This window comes from Ammospiza nelsoni, chromosome 12 (assembly GCF_027579445.1).
Source record: "Ammospiza nelsoni isolate bAmmNel1 chromosome 12, bAmmNel1.pri, whole genome shotgun sequence".
In the NCBI taxonomy this organism is placed as follows: Eukaryota; Metazoa; Chordata; class Aves; order Passeriformes; family Passerellidae; genus Ammospiza; species Ammospiza nelsoni.
The window spans coordinates 1,270,957-1,290,133 of record NC_080644.1 but is presented as its reverse complement, the minus strand read 5'-3'; the positions used below and the strand labels follow the sequence as shown (position 1 = coordinate 1,290,133).

Sequence of the window (19,177 nt, the reverse complement as noted above, 5' to 3'; positions counted from 1 at the left end):
CGTGGAATCCCATGCAGAATCAGCACAATAGTACATTTAGTCTTCAGCTGCAGAGAACTGCAAAGAACATTTCCTGAGCCTCTCAGTCCATCAGTCATGCTTGTTCAAATAAAGCAGTGAGTTTGTTTCCCTGCTAGTTACTGACCCCAAAGTCATGAGTAAGGGATCCTGAATAATGTGTAAAGGCTGTAACTGGTTCAGAAAAGCTTTAATTGGCTAATTAAAAGGGGTCCTAGAAGGGGCTGCAGAGAATCACCCAGAATGTTCCTAATGCAGCCTGACGTTTTGATTTCCCCCAGTTTGAAGCAGGACTTTTGGTATGATGGCAGTTTGGGTTAGGAAGGGTAGAATTACTTTCTTCCAACAACTCATTCATTCCCCAAAGAGTGCTGACACAATCAGATCTCTCATCAGGGTTTAATGCTAAGTCTCATAGCCCTGAAGCAGCACAAAAATCTCTATTTCCTGAACATTTCACTGACCTGTGGTGTTAAAGACTTGCCAACTAAGACAAACCATTAAATGAGCAGGGAACCACAACAGTAAAAATACTTCGTGAGGCAGCCATGGCTGGTGAGACCTCAGGGTCTAAATCCAGGAATATTTTATCATCCTGAGTGCTGCCCTTTCCAGAGGCAGGGCTTGGATTCCCTGTGCTGGAGGCACAGCTTGAAAGGCACCACACACACAGACCTGGCCCTGGGCTCCTCAGTGATCCTTACAGCTTTCTGTCCTGCCCATGTTGAGGCAGCTTTAATTCTGTGCAATAAGCAGCTATCTGCACTTGCAGACTTTGGGTTAAATTATTAATCAAGCTGGGTTTAGTCTCCTGTGTTTCCAAGCAGGAGCTGTTTGCCCCATTGTGGCACGTATGGGGTAATTGAGGCCAGAAGGGATCTCTGGAGGGTCGAGCACAGCCTCCTGCTCAGAGCTAAACATTTCTGGTGCCCAGGCATCACCTGGGTTCAGGGAAGGGCCTTTGCTGTGACAGGGGCTGTGCTCCACTGTCACATCAGCCTTGGGATTTTCAGTACATCCTTACAATCAGAATCCTGGTTTTGTTGAGGACTTTCTCCAAGCCCCCACTTTAATTTCCTCCTAAAAAAATTGCATTTATGCACATTGTAAAGGTGATAAATGTGTTGATAGTTTGGTGCAGGTTTTCTCTATTCAGAATTTCCTGAAATGATCCTGAGACTTCTCAGTTTATTCCTCCTGCTCTCCATTAGCTCCCAGGGTATGCATAATCAGAAGCTTTCTTTTCATTACCCAGAAAAAGAATAGGTTAAAGTAGAGAGACTTGTGAATGCAGTTGTATTTTTCATTTTCCTCACAGCCTCCCTCACCCTCCTGCCAAAAGCTCCCCATAATGTGCACATCCAGAGCAGTTAAAGGAAAAGCAAATATTGATTGTCTCGAGCTGAAGTGAAGCAGTGAGACAGATGGAGCCACATCATCATATTGAATATAAAGGTCAGGGAGTGAACTGCAGAGTGCTTAAATCCAACAGGGCTCAAAGAACAGGGATTGCTGCTGCTGTCTGATCTGTTAGAAACCTGTTCAGCTGCCACAAATATGGAATATATCCAAACAGAAGCATCTATCATTGTTGGAATGATAGCCCCAAATACATTTACTTCTTGTTTGCCTTTTCTCATTCTTACTTTTGACCCACACAGGCTTTGGACTCAGCCTGAACATCATTTGATTTTTATGGTTGGCTTCATTAGCTTTTAGTGCAGTTTCAGTGGCTCAGTTACTAAATCAAATCCCCTGTGGTTGTGGTTGCATGTGTTCCACAGGCTCCTTGGATGTGGCACATGACTTGGAGGCCCGTTTCTACTTTAGTTTATGCATTTTGGACCAGCAAATCCTTTTGATTTCCACCTTCTTTGTGAAGTTAGTGCTGTTGTATCTGCACAGACTGTTTGAATTTAGCAGTACAGAAACAAAGATGAAAACATTCTGCCTGGAGCAAAAGCAGTGTCAAATATTCCTGCTTGGCTGTCGTTGTCAGGACATCTTCATGTGGCATTGCTGAGACAGCTCCCATGTGTGTCTCTATCAGAGCTCTTCCTCTATTATGTGTCTTCTTGTTTCCTTTTCCCTCCTGTTTTCCTCAGAGAACTCTAAAAAATTATTCTTTGGGATGTTTGGGATTGTGGGGAGGTTCCTCACACACTGTGCTGGTTTCTTTTCTCAAAGCTCACCTAGAAGGCGAATCTCCCCATTGAGCATTTGCTGCCTCACAATCAGAAAAGGATTTGCTGGATTAACCCCTCAGTATTTTGGCTCTCCCTTCCCTGTTTCTGTCTCAACAGCAGCAAGGAGTTGGCTGCATTAACAGGGGTACAGATGGAACATAGCAGTGGCCAAAGTGGAGGCTGATGTTAAATGACATTAAATAATGGGATCTTTTCCATGCCTTTGCAGCAGTCCCTGGGGGTGGGCAGTGACACAGAGCTCTGCTGAGGCCATCCCAGCCCCAGCAGCCTCTCAGCCCCACGGTAGAAAAGACAACTCACAGGAGGGAACTTCAAAAAAAGAGAGAAAATTCAGAGTTGTTCAGTGCTCCCTCCTTGCAGCTGGGAGCCTGGGATCTCCTGCTGGGCCACACTCCCACTCTTTGGGCTCTCCTGATGTGCCAGGCTCTGGGACAGCCTCTTCCCAGCTGTTCCCTGGCTGTGCCCACTGCCCAGGGAGGGTTGGCTGAGGGAGCCCACCAGGGCTGGTGCCCCCTGCCCCACAGCAGCCCCAGGAGCCATCCCAAGGGAGGGGTGAGAGCTGTGAGCTCCAGGACAAGCTCCTGTCCCCGTGGGTGTGAGCAGAGCTGTCCAGGTGTGGGACAGGTGAGTTGTGTCCCAGAAGGGACCCTGGGGCTGCGTCCTGGCCACAGCTGGGCAGAGGCTGCCCCAGAGCCTGGCACATCTGTCAGCTCATTGTCTGGGCCCAGCACAGAACAAAGAGCACAACAACACAAGAAATGCAAAACGCATTTAAAAATACTCTTTCATTTCCCTTTTTGCCAGAAGCAGAAGTGCTTAAATAATAGAGGACAAAAGCAGCTCTTGCAGAACTTCCAAGAGTTGGGAAAAATACAAAGCTCTGTGAGAAGGACTGGGTTTAGGAGATTTTCCCCCTTGTCCTGCCCAGTGTGGGGACCCCAAAGCAGGCAGAGCTGCTCCCCTAAAGCAGGCAGCAGCTCCTGGCTGCAGCATTCCCAGCCCATCAGGTCCTTGGGATATGTGTCCCCTGGACAGTTTAAAAGCAAGCTTTCAGAAAGGTATGAGGCAATTTGTTTCCCTCCCATCAGTATTTTTCTTTTGCAAATTGCTTGGCTGAAAGGCTCAATGGAATATGAAAATCAAAGGGGTAAAGATTAAAATCTAAAAAAAAGAAAGAAAGCACTGCAAAATATGTTTATACTTAAGGAATATTTGTCAGCAGAGGAAGCAGCCAGTCTGTAAATGAATGTCCTGTCACTGCTGATCCACTCTTACAGCACAGGGGTTACTGTGGTGCTACTCCATACAGGGGGATCACATTTTATTTTCTCTATAAATGTAATTTTGTGTGACTCAGGATGGAGACAAGCTGCATGGATGCAATAACTAAGGGCAGCAAAGCTTGCAGGGGTTCAGGGCAGAGGCTGTCCCACGTGCAGTGGAGTGCTTTTGCACTGAGTACAGTAAATATTTGGTGTTTTGCCACGGCTTTAGGGCTGTCAGGGGCATTCTGTGGGAATCCAAGAGGTCTTGGCTCAAAGCAGCAGAGTTTGCTGAGCTGCTGACCCAGGGTGACCATTCACAAGTGATGTGACCTCCTGGTGCCCTCCACCAGTCAGGCTGGCTGGACTCAGGCCTGGTAAAAAGCAGGTGTTGCACCTGTGCTAAATATTTCATTCCTCAGTGTGGCTAATTTCTACATAAACATTGAACTTTAATATGTATGTGAGCTCTTTCCTGGCAAGAGAAGTGTTCAGTGATGTGTTTCAATGAAATGCTGGGGCTTTCAGTGAGGATTGGGAAGGTGCTTGAAGTCAAGTCCATCTTGAGAGCTTTGCTAACTTAATGCCCTTGATTTGTATGTCTCTCTTTTTTTTTATAAGTTCTTTGATTTAAAAAAAAACCCACAGTGAGGTTAATGTTGTGATATTCTTGTAGATGGGCAGCAGATCTGGGAGATGGAGGCAACAGTGGACAAAGACAAGAGCCAGCCTGTGAGTATGAAACAGGGGGTGTCCTCTCCAGCTTGTGTTCAAGGGGAGCCTCCAAGGAGCAGATCAGGAGCAGAAAGAGCAGCAATGCCACAATGAACAAGTGCCAAATGCTGCAGGAGGGATTGATTCCTGCAGCAGAGCCCCCCAAGGGCTGCTGGATGCTGCCCTGCACACCCGCAGTGCCAGCCCAGGCCCTGCAGGATGCTGCCCCTGGCCAGCCCTGGCTGCTGCAGCACATCCAGGGTTTGCCCTGCAGGATTTCCAGTGCTCTTTGGAGGGAAGGAGCCCCTCTCTTCCCTTGCTGGGACCTTGCTTGGGCAGGCAGAGATCTCAGGAGCCAGCAGTGCCTCTGCCATGGGCTGTGCCTGCCCTGGAGGCAGCAGGGTCTGCCTGTGGGTAAATCCAAAGCCTACAGCATAACTGAGTTACTCTGACAAAAAGAGGGAATTGTGCAGTGCACACTCCTTTATCAGGCACTGTGGGATTAGCAGAGCTTCTGCATTTGTCACCATTTCATGCTTTATTTGTAGCTGAGACTTCTCTCCAAGTGCAGGAGGGATACAGTCCGTAGAAACCAACTTGTCAGTGCCAAAAATCATCTGGGCTTCCACCATCTGCCCCTTTCTTCTCATACCCTTCTTTATAGAGATGAACAGGGAGTTCCCCTTGTCATGGCTGGAGGTGTGGCAAGGGGAGCTGCCCTGCAGCCCCTGGCCAGCCTCAGTGCTGATCCTTGCTGTCCCCTGTATTTATTTCAGAGCATGCTTTTTGTGGAAATTCCCGAGTACAGGAACAAGCACATCCGCACAGCCGTCAAGGTGAATTTCTATGTCATCAATGGCAAAAGGAAAAGAAGCCAACCCCAGCATTTCACCTACCACCCAGGTAATTCTCAGGGACAGACTTGTTATCTGAGTTCATGAGCGGGATCTGATTTTCTGCTCTGTTGTTTTCTTGCCATTCTTTGAGGATCTAAATGTTGCTAATTTAATTTAGCCCTCAGCAGCTGCTTGGTTTAAAAGATGCCTGTGATTTATGATCAGGAATTTCCATCAGTTTGGGGTGTCAGTGATCTGTTATTCTGGCAATGGGCTGATGCTGCCTCATTCACTTGGTGGAACTTTGCCAAGAGCCTCAGTGGGAACAGGCTCAGTCTGGGACACGGTGTGACCCTGAAAACCACCAGTGTTGCCTTCTCTGACGTGTCCAGCAATAAGAAAACATCAGATCTGGGAAAGGGCCTGGGATGGAGGAAGGCAAGCAATATAGAGTCTTCAGAGTGAGGCTAGCTGAGAAAAATATGAATGCTTTTGTGATGTTCTTCCTCTGGGGGATTGGTGAGTCGTGTCACAATAAATGCAACAGGATTACTAATGAGATTCCCAGAATTTCTCAGCTTTGGCTGGGGGGAAAATCTTGTGAGAAAACCAGGGTATTGTGTTTGTGGAAAGCAGAAAGCATAAAATAACCCCACCAGATTTTATGCAAGCTTCAAATGATGTCTTAATTTGACTTGTCTCTAAGGAAAGGCAAACATTCATTCAGACTCTTATTTTGGTCTCCTCCAGCCTGAAAATCTCTGCTCCTCTCCCTGAATTTGTGAACTCTATAGGGTATCACCAGTGTGAAGGGTTTGTACAGTTGCTAAATTGTTCTGCTCTGGAACAGTATTGAGAAGCACACTTCTCTCTCAATATAAAACCTAAAATAGACCACTTAGGAGGAGGAAGCTTTATTTCCAGACAGGAATTTTGCATGACCACTGCATGGTTTCCATTGTGTGGTGTTTCTGTAGTGAGTTTTGGGGAAGATTTGACCAAAAAATCATTGGAAATATAGAGGACCATCATTTACCCCACCAGGATTCATAGTACTCTTACTAAATCATGGTCTTTTAAATGATGGTGTCAGACAGGTCTTCAGGTCTCAGCACTGAGGGAACTTTGTGCAGCAGAAACAAAAGCTCTAGAATATTCAGCTCTGCCTTTGGTCACTGGTTGGATGTTTGACAGGAAGATGGGCAGTTGTTTATGTCCTGGGATTTCTGTTGATTCAGTCTTCTTTGAGATGGAAATACTGCATGAAACACCTATCTATGACTTCTTATTTTGTGTGTGTTGCAGAATGGCCCTTAAATGAATTAAAACAGGAGCTGAAGTGTTGAATTTTTCAGCTTTAGCAATTTGTCGTTCATTAGTGCATTTAAGATTTTTTAAGAACCTCTTAGCTTTGAAGAATCTTTGCAGTGGTTGCATGTGGGTGATTTATTAAACTCAGTGCTTGTGACATACGAATTTAGACACACAAATCTTGTAAAAGGCTTAAATCTCTTATTGCTTCAAGGAAAACCTGTCTGTTTCTCCTCAGCTGGTTACAAATAACATCCTTTGCATGCTTTATTCTAGTACCATCCATCAAAACAGAGCCCATTGATGACTATGATCCAGCCCTAATCTGCAGTCCAGTGCACGGTGCTCTGGGGACAGTAACACAGCCTTACTATTCACAGCACACGCTGGCCACCGAGTCGCCCTCGTGCCTCGTGGCCACCATGGCTCCTTGCCAGCAGCTGCGCTCAGGCCTCTCCTCTCCCGACTCGCGGTACCAGCAGCAGAGCCCGGCTGTCATTTACCAGAGGAGCAAGAGCCTGAGCCCCAGCCAGCTGGGCTACCAGCAGCCGGGCCTGATGGCCACGCCGGCCGCGCTCGGGGACGGGCACAGGTCCGTGCTGGTGCACGCCGGCTCCCCGGCGCAGAGCTCGGCCGTGCTGCAGCCCTCCCCGGGCCACCAGCAGCCCTCTCCCGTCATCCACTACTCCCCGACCAACCAGCAGCTGAGGTGTGGCAGCCACCAGGAGTTCCAGCACATCATGTGCTGCGAGAGTTTCGCGGGCGGCGCGTCGAGGCCCGGCCAGGCGCAGGGCGGCCAGGCGCCGAGGCTGAGCCCCGGCTCGTTCCCCACGGTGATCCAGCAGCAGGCGGCCCCGGGCACCAGGGCGGCCAAGAACGGGCCCCCGGGCACCGAGCACAAGGACGTGCTGCCGGCAGGAGTCACCATCAAGCAGGAGCAGAACCTGGACCAGGCCTACCTGGACGATGGTAAGTGCTGTGCCCCTCTCAGGGCTGCTCGGTTGGAGGGGGGGCTGAGGTGGGAGTTCCCAATGCTGCTGTTGCTTGGCGTGGCCCCCTTGGTGGCTGTGGGCATTTGCTGTGCTTTCAGGCTGGATTGGGTCTCTCATTAGGTGCATTGTTGGTTGATGGCAAAGCACTTTGGCCACTCACCCGCAGGACCCCTCTGCTTGCTCTGTGCCACGTTGAGCTGGTCCCATTTTGTCTCCCTTTGCCAAAGGTCCCATTGCCAGTTTGGAAAATGGCGGATCTGAAATTACTTCTTCATTATTTTATTATATTTTTTCATACCAGGGCAAAGTCCACTTTGTAAAATGCTCTTGTACATTTTGTACCAAAAAAAAAGCCCATTGAGCAATCTATCAAGGCCTGTAATGAATGGGGTAGTGCTGCAGGCAAAACCATTGCAGATGTTCTAGATGAACAGTGGGACATTGATAAGTTAAACAATGCTGTTCCTTTGTTGTGAGCCAGCTGATTTAGCCTTTAGGAACGAACATAAGTTAGAGTAAAGCTTTCTTTGAACATATCCTGCTTATTCTTAGGTAGGCAGCCATTGGCAGGCTGGTTGATTGGTTCTTTTATTAAAGCATGTTTCTGGCAGGAGGAAATCAATGCAAAATTAATAGTGCAGCTGGACACGGCAATCACGGAGAGCAGCAGCAAACCCAACATTGATTTTAGTGGGAGCAGAGTGAGGCTGCTGGAAACACTGCTGCAAATGCAGGATGTTCCTGTGCAGGAAGCACAGACCCGATTGCCACAGATGGTGGCTCTGCTCCCCTCTCAGTGCAGGCAGTGTGGGCTGGATCTCCTGGTGTGCACCAGGATGTGCTCCAAGCACCCAACAATTTGGGATTTTTACTGCACTTACTGGGAGTAATGGTGAAATTGTGTCTGTGAAAGTTTTGCTTTCCTCAGCTTGGGTCCTGAGTGCTCTGTTCCGTGTGCAGCCTTCACTGCTGGGTTTGTGGGCAGAGGTTGGATGGTTTCTCTGTTACTGTGTTTGCAGAGGGGTGATGCAGCTCTGGTGCCATCACAGTAAAGTCTGGAGAGCTTTTACTGGCTCTTTTCTCTGAGCAGGAGATTCAGGAGATTCATTTAACTTGGGATATTCACTTTTCATTCAGGGAACTGGGCATGATAACAAGGCAAGAGAATCTTTCTGACAGGAGAACAAAGCACTGTTTTTTAGGGTAATTTTAATGAGAAGCTGAGAGATTTTTCCACATTTCTAAGAATACTTGGTACACACCTTGTAAAAGAAAGAAAGGAGAAAGCTTTTACTTCAAGGTTCTATCTTCAAAGTCAGGCCATAGTCCACTTAAAAGAACTCCTAAGATAGACTGCAAAGTTAATTTTGCTGAGTTTTGCATCAGGCCAGTGACACCCAAGGGCAGCACAGCTCACCCAGAATGCACTCACCCTTCCTGCTAAGGTAGCCTTTAGGCAGAACTGCAGCAATTAATAATGAAACCCCAGGCTTCTCCTTGGCTGGCTGCATCATCTTCAGTTGATTTCAGCCACAGATTGCTTTATCAAGTCAGGCCAGGCAGGATGGGCCACATGCAGTCTCTTTACTGACCTCAGTGAGTTTATATCAGCTGGAAGTGTGACTTGGAGAATTGTGATTTACTTTAGGGCTTTGCAAAGCATTTCATTCTGAAATGTTCGGGACTTGAATTGAAAAGCCACATTGTTTGCTGCTGGGGAAAAGTGACTCAGAACATAACAAAAGCCATGTTTTTCCTGACTAGAAAGTTTGGGTTTGTGCTTTATGGTATTAAAAGAAAGCAAACCCAAAGGATTATAGAGGCTTTGCCCTTAAATCCCTTTTATCCAGAGAGCTCTTGTGAGATAAAGTGAGCTGTGAGGTCTTGCAGTGATTTCCACGGACAGACACGGAGCTGCCGCTGGCCCGGGCAGGCTTGGCACGGGCCAATGCTGCTGCTGCTGCTGCCCTTGGGCAATCTCTCACTTCCCTCTGCTCTTCCTGCCTTCCCCCATCTTCCTCCTGCCCCTGCCTTGTTCTCCTTTCTCCAGGGTTCTGCTGACATCCAGCTTTGTCCCTTTGCTCTGGTGCCTGCTCTCAGCAGCCCTTGCTCACTGCCTTGGTGGTTAACTCACAGCCTCAGGGTTCTGGGCTTTGTTTCTATCCTGAGCTGTGTGGAGGGGCCTGGGCATGTCCCACACTGGCAGTTCCCCATTCCTGGAGCTGGTGCCTCTCAGGGTGGGCACACTGAGGGTGCTGGGCTGTCCTGGCAGTGCCCAGAGCATCCCCAGCTGATGCTGTCGTTTCTCTGCACCCCTCTCTGCTCCCTGGAGTCACTGCTGCCAGCACCCCTCATTGTTGTCTTCTCCCTCTGCTGTAAAAGATGTTATTTGTCCTTCCCGAGAGCATGGCTTGGTTTTGCTCAGAGCCTTCACTGCTCCACAGGGCACAAAGCACTGGGAATGCAGCACGTTTAACCTGCCTTGAAAAGGTGAGAGCTGTTCTCCCCTCTGCAGGAGGACTCCAGGCCTGGGGGCTCTCCACGTTGAGTGCAGCCAAACCAGCCTGGAGCCCAAGGCAGGTGATGGCAAGGATTTACCATGCTCTCAGATGGGCTTTGCATGTGCCAGCAGTGCTTGGTGCCCAGCTGGTGCCCTCCCCAGCCCTTGGGGACCATTTCAGCAGAGCTGTAGCTGGTTCCTGGCCCTGCTGCAGATGCGCAGAGCTGCCACTTGCTTTGTGAAAGGAGACTTTGGCCCCTCTTCTCCTCTTTCTGTGCAGCCTCAGCCCAGGCTGTGGTGCCTCCTGCAGCTTCCCAGCCCTGCCCTCCCAGCCAGGGTGCCAAACAGGCTTGCAGGAGGGAAAGCTCCACTCCCCAGTCACAGAGGGTGGATTTGGATGTGCACCCATCAGGGACAGTTGCAAGTTCAGCATTGCCACACAGGACTGCCTTCACACACATACCCCTCCATATTTCTCTGTAAAATAGATAGATCTGTAACTTTCTGATAGCAAATACTGGGAAGAGTCCCCAGAGGAGGGGGCTCTTCATGAAAAAGTGACAGGGGATCCTTTGTTACACAGCTGTGCCTCAGAGATTCATTCCTGTGGAATTACCTGGGGAGTGAGGATAGTGCAGGAGTGTCCCTGAGTGCCAGGGGGTGCCTCAGGTGTCCAGGCTAGAGCTGGCAAGCGGGGACCAGCCTCAAATGCAAGTGAAAGCCATGGGGTGACACAGTGATAAGCTCCTTTCAGCCGAGGCCTCATCTCAATATTGTTCATAACCAAACCGCCCACGATGGTAAAAGCTGCCCAAACAACCACATCAATATGTTGACAAATAGAATGTAGTTCCTGTAGCGCCCTCAGAGCACTGAGATTAACTCTTTAAAGCACAAACCCAGCCCCAAATGTAGTTCTTTGCAGCACTGTCTGCAGTCCCCTGGTGGGGCAGGGTTGAGAGGGGTGACCCAGGGCTGGGGCACTGACTGTGCTCCTCCTGCCGAGCCTGTTCCCCCTCTGGGACACAGACACGAGGCTCAATTCCACACACAGATCATGGCTGTGTAGCTTGAGTGTTATCAGCTTGCCTGCCTTAGATTGAGATCTTTGCAAAGAAAAATGATTGCCATTATTCAGATAGTAACTGCCTAACCACATCTGACACTCCCAAGTCTGCTGGATACAGCAGCTCTAAAGTATTTTTGGTGCACAGTGATGTCCTTTGGGGAGGAGAGGAGCAAGGCAGATGCTGTGTAGTGGTTTATCGGGCTGCTGATCAGAGAGATGTTTTATAGTGAGCTCAGGTATTTCGCAGAAAACTCGAGACACGTCAGATATTTCTTTAGAAAGCGGCTGTGCAGGATGTGCAGTGTGGTCCTCACTCCACCCAGGACCTCAGATCCCCTCCATGACAAGCTGAGTGTTCAGTGTGCAGTTCTGCTCATCCAGCACCACTCAGAGTGTGTTACATCTCATCCCTGCATTTCCTTCCTGTGTTCTTTCATTCAGTGCAAGAAAACCTCAGTCTGTCCCCCGGTACGGTGACATGAAATCCACATCTTTCCTTCACATCCAGCAGGAAGCTTTCCTTTCTGGGCAGCTCTGTTCTCCTGGGCAGGAGTACCTGCACCAAACCCTGTGAGAGCCCAGAGTGCTGCTGCAGGGCTGAGCTCCCTGTGCCAGCCGGTCCTGGGGGCTCTGGCACGTCCTGAGCATCCTGCTGGCCCTGCCCTGGATGCAGGGGTGGCACAGGCAGCTCTGGCAGCTGGGGGGTCCAGAGGGAACCCTCTGAGCTCTGGAGCTGCTCTGGCAGGGTCCTGCTGGCTGACAGCAGCTGCTTTTCTCTCTAAACCCTGTCCTGAGCCCATGCACAGACAGCACAGAGGTTGGTGGCTCTAGGGGCAGATTTTAGCTTGGTTTGTAGCTGTTTCCATTTTGTGTCCATGCACAGAGTCAAGTAGCAGGGCAGGGCAGAGGGGAATGTTCTTGTCTGCTGGCATTTTAGACAGAGGTGAATTTGAGTCCTACAAATGGGCTGGGGTTCAGTTTCGAGCAACAACTTGCATCTAAAAAAGCCATGCTCTGTTTTTAATTAGAGCTCCTTTTCATAGAAGGTGTGGTCACTTCTGCTCAGGCAGAGTTTGACTAAGAGTGAAGCCTGTATATTCTCCAAAACATTTTGCTCAAACACTCTAGCAAATCTATGTATTCATCAGGCTCATTCCTGGAGCTCTGACTCAGATTATTACAGATTTTCTGTTCTCTGCTGGGACCTTGCAGCCCTCCCTCGGTACACTGCAGCTTTATTTTTGGATCACTGCTCTGTGGGTTTGTGTCAGGATCTCCATGCCCTGTCCTGTGCCTTGCTTTTCTAGAGGCAATGTAAAAAGAGGAAAAGCCTTCGTTCTGCTCCCAAACCTCTCAAGTCTGTTGGCAGGAAGCAGAAGGATCAGTCTGGGAGGAGGAAGGTCTGGGTTCAGTCTGAGCTTGGTCTTTCAGCAAAGTATTCAACTTCCCTGCACTTCAGTTTACCATCATTAAAAAGTGCTTTATCCTTCCCTCTTGTACAATTAAGCATTAATTAATTTGTGTTAGTAACACACACATGGATTCTCAGAAAAATCCCTACACTTGCATATCTGAATATGAATTAAGTATTTGTATTGTTACAGCAGGCTCCATCTGCTCCTCTTCTTCACCTCTAGCAAAAATTCTCTGTTTAAAAGTTCAGACAAATCCAGCCCCATTTGGAGACTGCCCTTTCCCAGCAGCCTCAAAGCATGCAAACCCAAACAAAGCGAGGAAAAGAAAAACCCTTACATCCCAAATCAGCACTAGAGGAAGGAAGAAAATGAACGCAGTGATTAAAACCATCGTTCCACTGGCACCTCTTTGTTCTGGAGCTCAGGAATCTGTAATTGGTGCAGGCAGTGCCCACAGGCGCTGTGTGACAAAGCGTTTCCTGTGGAGCACGCAGGAACACGCAGAGCCCAGAGGAGCCCAGGGCTGCACGGGGGCACCGCTGCCTCTCCCTGGGCACCAAAGCCCAGCTCAGGGGTTTGAGGAGCAGGGCACGTCCCCCTTTGGAGGCTGGCTGTTATCACTGAAAGCACTCAGCTTTTGGGAGGCAGCAGGCCATTTGCAATGATAGTTTTGAAATGCTGGCAAAGAGTTACTTGAAAAAAAGAACTTGTTCGTGCAGTTGGGAATTGAAAGCTTCTAAACCACAATAAAGTCCTTTCCCAGACTTGCTGTCCATTTAGTCCAGGCTCATGGCATTCCTTAGACAGTCTGAATCACAGGCAGCAGACATCTCTTACAAAGGAGACCATAGACACCCATCTGTTGGGAGGCATCTGCCAAAACAGACCGTACATTTACTTTGATTCCTTCAATCCACTTTCAATTTAAAGGGATAATAACAATAACATTTTTCACTCCAGTGAAGGGAAATGGTAATGGATTAACAGAAGGAGGCAGACAGGCTTGTCCCCAGCTCTCACAGCTGGGTGAAGCAGGATCAGAGGTTTTGAGGGACGTGCTCCAGCTGAGGCAAGAAGTCAGTGGTGGAACTGTGGCTTTCCTGGGGAATCCCAGACTTCCAGGTGCCCCCAGGTGTGCAGGAGCTGGAGCAGCACTGGCTGTGCTGGAGGTGGTTAAATCACATTGCACTGAGGGGAGGGACGGGCAGAGCTGCTGGCTCCTTTCTCTCCTGTGGTGCTGTACCTGTCAGAGAGCAGGAGGTGCATCCCAGCAGTGAGCATTGCTGGTGGGTCACTGGCACTGGGGCCAGCCTGCAGAAACATCCTCATTTCTTGGGGATGAATCTGGAGACAGAGCAAAGCTGTTGTGTGAGCAAGTGCAGGTGTGAGGAAAAGGGATCTTCTGGCTGCTTCACACAGAAATTCTTTCAGTGCAGTCAGAGCTGTACCAGTTTTGACAGCAGTTTTTAAAAATGGGGACTGTGGTGATGAGAAGTGTGCAGCTAGAAAATGGTTTATAACAAAACCATGTGAGGTAGGAAAGGGGATGAACTCATTCTGGTGCTGAATTCTCCATTTTGCATTGAGCCAGAGAAGTGCTCTCTGCAAACCTCGAGCAGGGCTTGTGTTACACTCCAGCAGCTCACCACAGAGCTGGGCTGGTTAAGGTGGTTGGGTTTTTTTGGTTTTTAATTTTATTTTGCTAACACAGCTATTCTGGTGAAAAGCCTTGCCGAGACACAGCTCTGCTGGTGTCAGAGCCTGGGATCAGCACAGCCAGGGAACTGCAGCAGGGCTTTGTGCTGGGGTGGCTGTGCACGGGCAGGGGGCTGGTTCCTGCTCCTGGGGTAGCGGATAGGGTAAATATGGACATATGGGGAAATAAAAGGGATTTTTCTGTGGCAGTAATTGCAGAGCTCAGCCTGCTTGGTCTGTTGAGCCCCTCAGGATGAATCCCAGTAACTCCCAGCACAGGTGAAGCCCTGAGCTGGATTCATGTCCAGGAGCAGGCTTTGCTGAGGGACTTGTACCTGCAGCAAGGGGGTGTTTGCCCTCACAAATAGGGAAAATCCTAAAATCCTCTTAGCTCCCCTTCAGAATGAGCATGATGTAATTGAATATTAATCAGTGAATAGCTCACGTCCACATGGCAGCTCGAGGCTTTTGCTAATTCTTTGCAAATTTCATTGCAGTTCTTGGAATATTAATAGCAATTTAAAAGTCCCTGTGTAGCTTTTCTTACCCATCTTCTTACGTCCTATCCAAGAAAAAACTAAAATGTTAAAAATACAAGTGGCGTGTTTTGGGCTTTCAAAATTGAGACAGACAAAACTGATGCAACTTTGGGGCGGGAGGTTGATTGCATGATTGAAAAACCAGTCTCATGATTGCTGGAGGCCTGACTCATGAGCCCTGAGCGCCTGGGCTTGGCATTGCTGCTCCTCACAGCTTCGTTTGGTACAAACTGAGTTCGTGCTAGGAATGTGCAGAGGTGGGAAAGGGCTTTTCTCTCCTTAAAGCTCGATGTAATAATGGGGAGGATTCAGCTCCTCCTGCAATGGCTCCTGAAAAGGACTCGAGTCCTTTTTGAGCTGCACTTTGAAATGCTGGGAGCAGCTGCAGAGCCTTGCTGCTCGGAAAAGTTTGGAAAACATCTGCACATTTTTTTTAACTGTTGTGAAATAAAATGCTTGGCAAGAATAACCATCTTAAAGATCTACAATCTTTTTATGGTGCGAACTGAAAGGCAGTTATGGAGTCTTCTACTGTAGAAAAATGCCTGGATTCTCAGCATTACTTGCACTAGCAGAATTTCTCAGCTCAGGTCACCTCCTGCCAAGGAGTAGGGATAGTTGGTGGGGGACTTTTTGTCTGTATAGACCTCTTGTCTCACAAGAATGGAGACCTAGAATTGATTAGCTTAAAATCTGTTTTTTTCCACCTGATTTTCATAGTTTGTTATAAATAATAATGTAATTTGTTTATAATTAACTATACATCTAGAAATATAATAATAATTTGTAATCAGTATTTATTGATAAATCTCTGGCCATTTTTAAATTAAGAAAATGAGGATGAATCATCTGAATTTCCCATCTGAGTTATTTTTCTTGTGAGAACTCAGAGCAGTGAGAGCTGCTTTTCTGCCCAGCAGAAGCTGGTATGGCCTTACACTGCCCAAGCCTTTTATTGCTGTTTCCTCCCAGCTCCAAGAGACTTCTGTGCTCACATTTGGATGCAGTGAGTGCTTAGAGGCATTTTTAAAGCAGATGTACAAGACAATCCTGCACTGGCTGTGCGAGGTGCTCCATGACCTAACAGGTCACTGCAGCTCCTCTGATGTGAAAAGCAAGCAGCGCATCCCCTGTGCCAGGGGAGAGTCAGGGATCAATGGGGGAAGAACAAATACTTGAGACCATCAAACTTGAGCTGCTGGTTTGGATTTTCAGGCAGGTGCTGGCTTTCACACTCTCGCTCTGTAATACAGCTTTTTCTGTGTTTACCAAGGAGAAACCTAAAATGTATAAACAATGCAGTTGTGTCTGAATCATCACTGAGTCCCCATGCTGCAGTTTTGCAAGCACAGAAATCTGGGCATGCATCCAGCTGGGGATTTCACAGATGACTCCTCGCTCTAAGAGGGGTCTGTGCAAAAACCTGAAATCCAAGGATTCCCAATTTTGCAAGCATTCATATCCTCCAGTTTGTGTGCACATCTCCAAGGGATGCTGCAGTCTGTTTGGAATTAAAACTCTGATCCCTACAAATTTGCATGACTAATGGTCTGCAAATGACTGAGAACTTGGTCTGAGTTGGATTTAGCCAGTGTTAGGTATAAAAGAGTTAAATCTTCAGCTACTGTTAGCTGGAGTTAAACCACTGAGGATCACAGAGCTTCCCCACGAGCAGCTCTTGGTGACCCAGTGACAAACAAGGCTGACACTCCTCATCTTCTTACACGTTCTCCTAATCCACACAGTTCCCATTTTAACCAAGCCATGTCCTTTTGTGGATTTTTAGTTTGGAAACTTTGCACTCCAAAATATAAACTAACTTCTGCCTTCAGCTGAACAAACACTGCTTCTAGAGTGAGATTACAATTCAGATGTAGTGAGAAAAGGATGATTGACTTCTGCCTGTGGATGCTGGAGTGCTAGGCTTGCACCTGAGGGGGAATTCTTCCACGTGGATAATTGTCAGGTGTGGAAGTAAAGTGCAGAAGGGGCTGTCCCTTGCTCCTGGCTGTGGCACTGGACAGGGCTGGGTGTGCACCAGACCCTGAGCTCTGCATGAAGCTGGGACCCTGCACAAGCTGTGCCAGCAGCGTGGTCCCTCCTCAGGGGTGACTTTGATCTCTGCAAGGAGGGCAAAGGCAGCAGTGAATTAGAGAAGTGTGAGTTTGCAATCATTCCCTGTGACCAGCTCTGCCAGGGCAGTCTAGTCAAAGGTTCCCAAATTGTGGTGTGATGTGGTTTGGTTTGGTTTCTTAATGATGGATGACTTCATCAGCCCTGAATGAATGGAGTCAAATGTAGGACAAATAGTGAGACACAGGAATGACTCCTGTGACATTTGCAATGGATGGCTGCTGGTTTATTTAGGTGGTTTTTAAGTTTCTTTGGAAAGAGTGAGAGTGACTAAAAGAAGGGGGAACCACTTCATGAGTATGGGGGTCGGTGGTGAAAGTACTGGGACATTTAAACCTCCCTGGGCTCAGCATCTGTCATTATGAGCAGCTCTTTGGTGGGCTCTGGGTTCCAGAGACTCCCCAGCCATGGGGCCAGAGGCCTGGCTGCTGGAGCAGACACTGCATCCCTTTGGTGTCAGATTCCTCCCACAGCTGGGTTTTCGTCAGCCACTTGTGGGCCTCCAGTTCTGCCCCTGGTCACCAGCAGAGGAATCTGAGCTTGGGACTCAGGGAAGTGCCCCAGCTCAAGGCACTGCAGATGAAGTCATTCTAATTCTGTACAAATGATGTTTGCAAAGGCTGGAAATAGCCTGGACACACCAGACATCAGGCAGATCCAGGCTTAAATCAGGACTGAGGCAAACACGAGGGGAACTTTTAGCAGCTGCATTTTTAATTGTAGTTTCGGTTGTGTACCTTTCTTCCTTAAAATTGCATTACATTTTCTCTTATCTGATTGCTTCTTTCGTTTGCTTTGAGTGGGTGCTGTCTCTTTCCTTGGAAAGGAGTCCAAGATTGCAGCATCTAAGATTCCAGCAGGTAGACCCTGATTTTCAGCTAGGTAGGCTGGGTTTCATGAGGGCTCTTCTGAAGCCATCCTGCAGCTTCATACCCTCAAATAACTTAGTGGTGTTGTAAGATATGTTTCTTTTTCTTAAAAATGCCATTGTTTTTTATAAAAAATTTTCTTCAGGACAATTTTTATAGGCTGTTATTAAAACACAAAACTAGTGCTATGTCTGTTTTAGAAATTAGTATCTCTGGGCCTTTGTTTTTTTCTTGGTTACACTTAATAGCTTTTCAAAACCAATGTAAATTTTAGATCAAGATTATGGCTTCAGAGAACTTCAGGCTGTTCAGATAACAGTCTTGGTTTAGATGCAGCACTGAATGCTCCTGCAGTCTGTCATGCAGGGACACATCTCTGCTTTCAGATGCTGCTGCTGAGCACCAGTGTCAGTGCAGGGGCTGGAGGGAGCCTCTCCTGTGGGGACATTGCAGTGCAGCCCTCGGGGCTAGAACCTGGAAAATGATCCCACAGGGACATTACAGTGCAGCCCTCGGGGCCAGAACCTGGAAAATGATGCCACAGGGACATTACAGTGCAGCCCTCGGGGCCAGAACCTGGAAAATGATGCCACAGGGACATTACAGTGCAGCCCTCGGGGCCAGAACCTGGAAAATGATGCCACAGGGACATTACAGTGCAGCCCTCGGGGCCAGAAGCTGGCAGATGATCCAGCCCTTGATGCCAGTGAGGCTGCAGTGATGCTGTAGTGTCAGAGTCTGTGTGAGCAGCACCAGGCACTCGTGCTCTCCTGAGTGAGCACACAGTGTTGGTCCACGTGGGTGCCCGAGCTCAGGCTGGCAGCATGGGAGCCTGCAGGATGAGGGGTAGCACAGGGCACAGCCTGCCCAGCTCCTGAGCGCCACAGAACCTCTCAGGATTAGCAAAGGGCAGCCTGCACAGCCCCTGAGTGCCTCTGGGGTCTCTCCCACCACCCCTCGGGCGCTGGGTTATCTGGGGAGCCCCTGTCTGTGGCACGGAGGCAGAAATGCTTTGGCAGGGCAAGAAGTGAGGAAATGAATTTTCTTGTCTTTGAAAACAGCGCGGCCATCCCGGCTGGACAGCTCGAATTTGTTGTGATAGCAAAACAAGTTCTATGGAAACCATTGTGAGCCCCGAGCGAGGCTGCCCAGGAGAGTTGGGGAAAGCCGCTTTTGTTTGTTGTGCTTGGCATCGCTCTGCTCTGGATGAAGATGCTTTAATTTTGTGGGGAGACCCAAGAGAGCATTCCTGTTTTTCCATAGCAGAGAGCCTTCCAAGCTGGCATAAGCATCCCCTCTTTCCAGCTGCTCCTTTCCAAACACACTGTGCCTCCTAAAGATAGTCTGTACAGTGGCTGGGGCTGGTGGAAAACATGAAGCCTGCATGGATTAGCCCAGGAATTCATTTGGGCTGACGAATTGGGTTTCCCTCTATAAACAGCAGTAGTGTTTTCATCTTCTGGACAGCACAGCCAGCTTCACGTCCTCCTGCTCCTCGCCCAGCCCTCTGCCTGTGTCCAGCCCAGCTGGGAGCACAGCAAGGCCTCTGCTGGGGATGGAAAACAGCCCGTGCTCTACGAGGTGTTTGCACCTATCTCCCCTCTCAGACAGGTTTTT

At 48.6% G+C, this 19,177-nt stretch overlaps 1 protein-coding gene across 1 annotated transcript in view; it reads left to right on the top strand.

Annotated features, from left to right (window-relative positions):
- Positions 1-19,177, top strand: part of NFATC2 (nuclear factor of activated T cells 2) — a 71,083-nt gene that overhangs the window by 38,105 nt on the left and 13,801 nt on the right. The window contains exons 7-9 of the mRNA XM_059481068.1: positions 4,164-4,219; positions 4,978-5,104; positions 6,625-7,317. Of these exons, the coding sequence (XP_059337051.1) occupies positions 4,164-4,219; positions 4,978-5,104; positions 6,625-7,317 (876 nt within the window). The remainder of the gene's footprint in view (positions 1-4,163; positions 4,220-4,977; positions 5,105-6,624; positions 7,318-19,177) is intronic.